Source organism: Arachis ipaensis, chromosome B01 (genome assembly GCF_000816755.2).
Source record: "Arachis ipaensis cultivar K30076 chromosome B01, Araip1.1, whole genome shotgun sequence".
Classification (NCBI taxonomy): domain Eukaryota; kingdom Viridiplantae; phylum Streptophyta; class Magnoliopsida; order Fabales; family Fabaceae; genus Arachis; species Arachis ipaensis.
In genome coordinates this window covers 13,176,457-13,182,022 of record NC_029785.2, presented here as the reverse complement: position 1 = coordinate 13,182,022, position 5,566 = coordinate 13,176,457, and the positions used below count along the sequence as shown (strand labels likewise).

The following is a 5,566-nucleotide window of genomic DNA, read 5'->3' as shown; positions in this document are numbered from 1 at the left end:
AAAGAAAAGGGGAAAAAAGAAAAAATTTAATATATCAAAAAGATGCACAACATACCTCAGCATCGTCATCAAAACTCAGTTCATATATCCCTTCATCATTCAACCACAAATTATATATTATGATTTTGGTTCCATGAGATCCTATATCATCAAACTGAGAAGTAATATAAATAAACTTATCAGTAAAAGGAGGCACAAAACTTAACAACTTTATCAAATGTAGAACAAGTGTATAAATATGACTAACACATTAAACTTAATGCACAAATCATCTGCTAGCAGCGCAAGTGTTTTAGTGAGAAACTGAGAAGTTGCATCAGCATCATAGAAAAACTAAAACGTGATTAGAACCAACCACAGTAAGCAACTAACTGATTTTTCACTTCCTTTTCAATATACACACACAAACGAAAAAATAAATAATTTAAATTTAAATTTAAAAAAGAAAACAGCGGCAAACTAACTTTTTCTAAGTGTCCAAAAAATATCATCGCACACATAATCAATAGTCACGTATCAAAATGAAATTCCTTGGCTAGCATACAGAATCAAGTGAAGGATGTTTTGGAAAGGTTGCATATGGCCTGTATTAAGAAGGTAAAAAATCTTGTGGCAACAAGCAAACAAAGCTACAACTGTTGTATATGGTTGGACTATGAGTCAATTTGGATTGGCTTTGAAAAAAGTACTTATTTTTTTCAATTTTTTTTTAAAAGATCTTTTTTTAATAGATAAAAGCTATTTCACATTTGGATAGACATTTTAAAAAAAAAAGTTTTCAAGTATTAAAAACGTCTTTTGCTTCTGTTTTTTTTTTTTTTTTTAAAGCAAGGTATTGTTAACTTTTAGAAAAAGCAAATAATTTGCCTTTTTCAAAAGGTGTATCCAAATAGGTTTAAAATTGAACAAAAGTACTTCAATTTAAAAAAAAAAGGTACTTTTTTTACCCAAAAAAGGTAATCCAAACCAACACTAACTAGTATCTTAAGCCAGTCTCTTTGGCACAAAAGTTTATTTGCAACAAGATCCTGGCTTGGCTCTCACTAGAGTGCATATTTTTTGCACAAACTGCTCCATATTGCATGTTTCTCAGGCATTGTCCCTTTCCAAGATCAGCTACTAAAGTATTACCAAAAAAGAAAATAAAAATAAAAGCTAACTTATCCAGAAAACCAGAGCCTTCATTCGATAAAGCTTCAACAAATATACACTTATACAGTAGAATGATACAAACCTGAAGCATGAGCTCCTCCTTTGATGTGAAGGGAGACCAATCAAGAATTGTTTGCAAGTTCGCTGACCAATCATCATGTGAGCTATAAATAATTGGCTCAGCCCAGTTGCCAGATATATCAAAATCTATCTAAAAGGAGGAAAAAACGAAACAAACCATAAAAATATAAAATAAACAAATGAAAATTTTCAGTACTTAATATTTGAACATTTGAAAAGAAAGTATCACCATTGGAACAATCACATCATCTTGCCCAGTTATCCGCAAAAAGGTATAAGATAGGAGACCCACACTTTGTGTGGCCCGGCTGAAAGACAAAATATAGGAAATGCAAAACAATAAACTCTTATCAACAACTAATAGGTCCAAACCACACCTTCATAATAAAACTAAAACGAGTTTTGCAGAGAACTGAAATAGTTCATGAACATAATTCGTACTCTATCATCTATATGTGTGCACACTGCACCTGCACGCAATTATCAGTAACTATGAACTCGAGAAAATTCTATTACTAGATGACATCTTATTGCAATAAAATGGAAAAACAAGAAACAAATAAGTCTAATGAGACGAGAATGGAACATTGTAGTGCAGCAGAGACACTACAAGGAACTGAGGAAGATAAAAGAAAATGTACAGTATAATAAAGACTCTTACGAAACAAGAAGAGTATAACACCCATTAAGAAGATGACAAAAGCTGACTAAAGTTGGTTTGTTCAGGAAAGGAGACAATAAACAAAGTTTACAACGTTAAAATAAGTGTCTATAAGATGAAATATACTTCACAGAACTGGTAGGGAGAGAGTTCTTCTCTTCAGTCCTCACAATACTTGTTTTTCAAGTTCCTAGCTTGTTGCAAACAATTTAAACACCAAGCCTAAATCATTATGTCTCAATTTGAGGTGGTACAGTTCAAAGATGACTGAGGCTGTTTATTTGCAGTGACAACAGATATCTTTTCAGTGATAAACAAATGTATGAACTAAAATTTCTTACCCACCAGTTTCCTGAGACCTAACTACACTGGTGTTCATGCCTTTTGTTTGTATGTGTGCTTTCTCCCTTATGTTTGTGATGCTTGTGTCAATTTTATTTTCTCAAAATATCATTTTGTTTTATTGTTCTTGACATGGTATAGACTGACAATGTTTCATAGGACTACATGCTAAACAAGAGAATAAGCTGAATGCCATGGAGATAAAGATGCTAAAATAGATGACTAGGCACAAGATTAGATGGACTAAAAATGAGTGAATTTGAGAAAGGAAGGTACCCTGAATGTTTTGCACGACTAAAAACGATAACATCGGCACCCAGTCTCATAGTACTAGTCTTGAATCCATTGCCATCTACAACAACACAAGATGTAACTTATTTTATAAAGAACTAAGGTTTCAACATAAGATACTTCCATAATGTAAAATGGAGAGCAAATACTAGATAGTAGAAGGCAAAAAAAAAAAGATAAGAAACTTAATAGCACAACTATATTGTGTTATAGAATCCTTTGCCTTCCTGAAACAAAGGAAAGCTCATTCCATGACACCAAGATGTCTAAGCTTGCATATTGGACTAAAGAAATTAGAGAAGTCGGAAGGAACAAAATAACCATGTAAGCATATAGCTAGTTAACATCGTCAGTTAGATCAACAACATGCATCATTATAATTATAAGCTAGAAACATATATCAAGAACATCCATCCTTATAAGCTAGAATCATATACAAAAGAAAATATTAAGGTAATCAGACTTTACAAGGTATATCCGGAACATATATACAAAAAAGGGAAGATCATTACATTGTCCTATTGTTGTTTTTGACTTCTTTGAGGAATATCCCAAGCTCATGCATTTCCGTATTGCTTCAGGATCCATTCCACCACCATCATCTGCAAAGGAAACATGAGCTCCGGTGTCTTTTTTTTTTTTTTTGGCATAGCCAACAAAAAGGACTACAATAGTAAAAATTATGCTTGTTTAAATAGCTTACCTATAAAAGATAACGCTGGTGAATTATCCTTCATGATATCAATCTTATCAATCTTTACAAAGGTTGCACCATTTTGAATCTAGAAGTACAAAGGAAATTCAGAAACTATTCATGTCATTTCTACAAAAGCAACAGTGTCAAAATAGCTTATTCAAAAGCTCCAACAAAATGGCAACTAAAAACACTTTCTCTACTTAAAGTAAGCAACAACAAGAAACTGTGTGTTATGAAACTGGTAATAGAGGTGCAGAAGCCATGAAATACACAGTATAATAAGAATTAAAGGAAATTATGCAACTGTTAAAATTATGTTACAAAACTTAAATCATACCTCATCAACGGCATTATCCACCAGTTCAGCAATTGCTGCCAACAAAGAAAACCACACATGAATAGAAGTGTAATTTATGATAAACAAGAAGTCTACAATTAACTATTAATCGCATAACACAAAGAAGTCTTCACTTCATGCTGAAAAAGAAAGGGTTAAAAAATTAAAAGATTCCAAAACATTCTTCTTGCTATCCAAAGGCAACTTGAAATCTCATCATTTTCTTTTCGCTTTTCCTCTCATTAGAAGGTAAGTCTTGGCACAATGATAAGGTTCAAATTCTATAAATAAGTCTTTGGATGAAAGCTCAACATTTTCATTTTGGAAAAATCCAGTCTTAGAAACAACCTGGGACAACAATCTAGAACGCGACATCATGGCATTCAGAAAGAAGGTTTTCAAGATACTGCTATTAACATTGTTCACATTTCATAAAGTCTAAGAGCATAAGTTGCTATGCAGCTTAATCTGACTCAAGCAACCAAATTCTCAAGTGGTTACAACCAGAACTGCTTCTACCAAACACCACGATGATGCAACTACAGGTGCTTTTGCTTCATCTTTTTAACTGAAAAAATATATTTTCACATATTTGCCTAAATTTTATAAAATAACTAATAATAATAATCATAATAATAACAATAATAATAATCTTAAAGCCATTTTGAAAAAGCTAAGCAGTGTAGCTATTGATTCAAATCAGTTTTCAGCTTTTTCTCAACAATATAAAAAAATCAAATTGTAAAATGTTTTTCAAATAATCAGAAGTTCAGAACTAAACGGATTTGTTTCCATTTTTTGATACAACACTACATTTTAAATTTTGCTTGAGAAAGACTAGCTTGAGGCTATGGATGGCCCCAAGGACATCTGTTAAAGAATTAAAAAATGGTAAGTTATCATAGAAAAAATAAATTATGAAACTTTAACAACTTACTTATTTTTCTTAGTATTAGTGCCCTAACACTAATACTGAAATAAAAATTGGAGAAACTATCACAAGTGTTTTATGTGTCTTGGTGTATCATATAAGATAATGGAGAAATTGAAAGGATGTTAAACATAAGGTTCAAGCAAGCCAGTCAAAATGACAGAATGCATCTGGTTTTTATACTTGAGAACAAAGTACTTTCAAAACTTAAAAAGTAAATTTTATGGCACTGTCATTAGACCGGCTATTTTATACATAACAGAGTATTGGACGATAAAGGGGGAAGATGACATAAGTTAACTGCGGTAGAGACAAGGATGCTAAGATGGATGAGCGGCCAATTGTCGAAAAGATGGTAGAATCTTGTCTGATTTGGACATATGGGAAAAAGATCGACATAGCATAAGTTAATTAGGATGGTGGATGAGATGGATGGTAGACTAGCGAAATGTGTAAACAATATAGACATGATCACGATAGTACTCAATGGCATCATTTGATCCATGTAATTGACACTACTTACTGTTGTTGTAGTGCCCTAACACAAATGTTAGCAAACCCTAGTAATAAAAAACGAAAAAGTGTATGCATAAGATGAAAACAAGTGATTCAAAGAAAGCACACCCCCAAAAGCCCACTTATGCGAAGTTGCGTTGGAATGCAGAAACTTGGGATGAACTCGAGCATGCTCCAGGTGACCTGCAATTAGGGCAAAATCAGTGACAGACCTAATGTGAACTTAAAACAAAGACCAAAATACATAAATAAATAAAAGAAGAAGAACAAGAAGAATATACAAAATGAATAGTAACAAGCAAAAGAAAACAATTCAAAAGAACACAGAATTAGAAAGGAGTGTAAACTGCAGGTTTGGAACGTTAAAATGGTGGTTTGAATAAAATGAGAGGGAAATTAAGATGCTTAAGGGTTGCGTGTTTGTGCCTTCAAAGGGTGCTGGCTTCGAAGAGGGACCAACGACGTAGTCCCCGGCCTTCCAGAAGCTTCGAAAACGAATGGTTTCTCCTTCGTAGGCTGACAGCGCTGAATTTGACGCGCCAGTTTTCTGCCGCTGAA

General features: G+C 33.0%; 1 protein-coding gene across 1 annotated transcript in view; it reads right to left on the bottom strand.

Annotated features, from left to right (window-relative positions):
* LOC107625420 (protein MICRORCHIDIA 2) overlaps window positions 1-5,566 on the bottom strand; it is a gene marked incomplete in the record, with an annotated part of 14,101 nt that overhangs the window by 7,076 nt on the left and 1,459 nt on the right. The window contains 9 exon segments of the mRNA XM_016328049.2: window positions 56-154; window positions 1,235-1,363; window positions 1,463-1,541; window positions 2,513-2,588; window positions 3,040-3,129; window positions 3,231-3,309; window positions 3,562-3,596; window positions 5,117-5,191; window positions 5,435-5,566. Coding sequence (XP_016183535.2) covers window positions 56-154; window positions 1,235-1,363; window positions 1,463-1,541; window positions 2,513-2,588; window positions 3,040-3,129; window positions 3,231-3,309; window positions 3,562-3,596; window positions 5,117-5,191; window positions 5,435-5,566 — 794 coding nt within the window.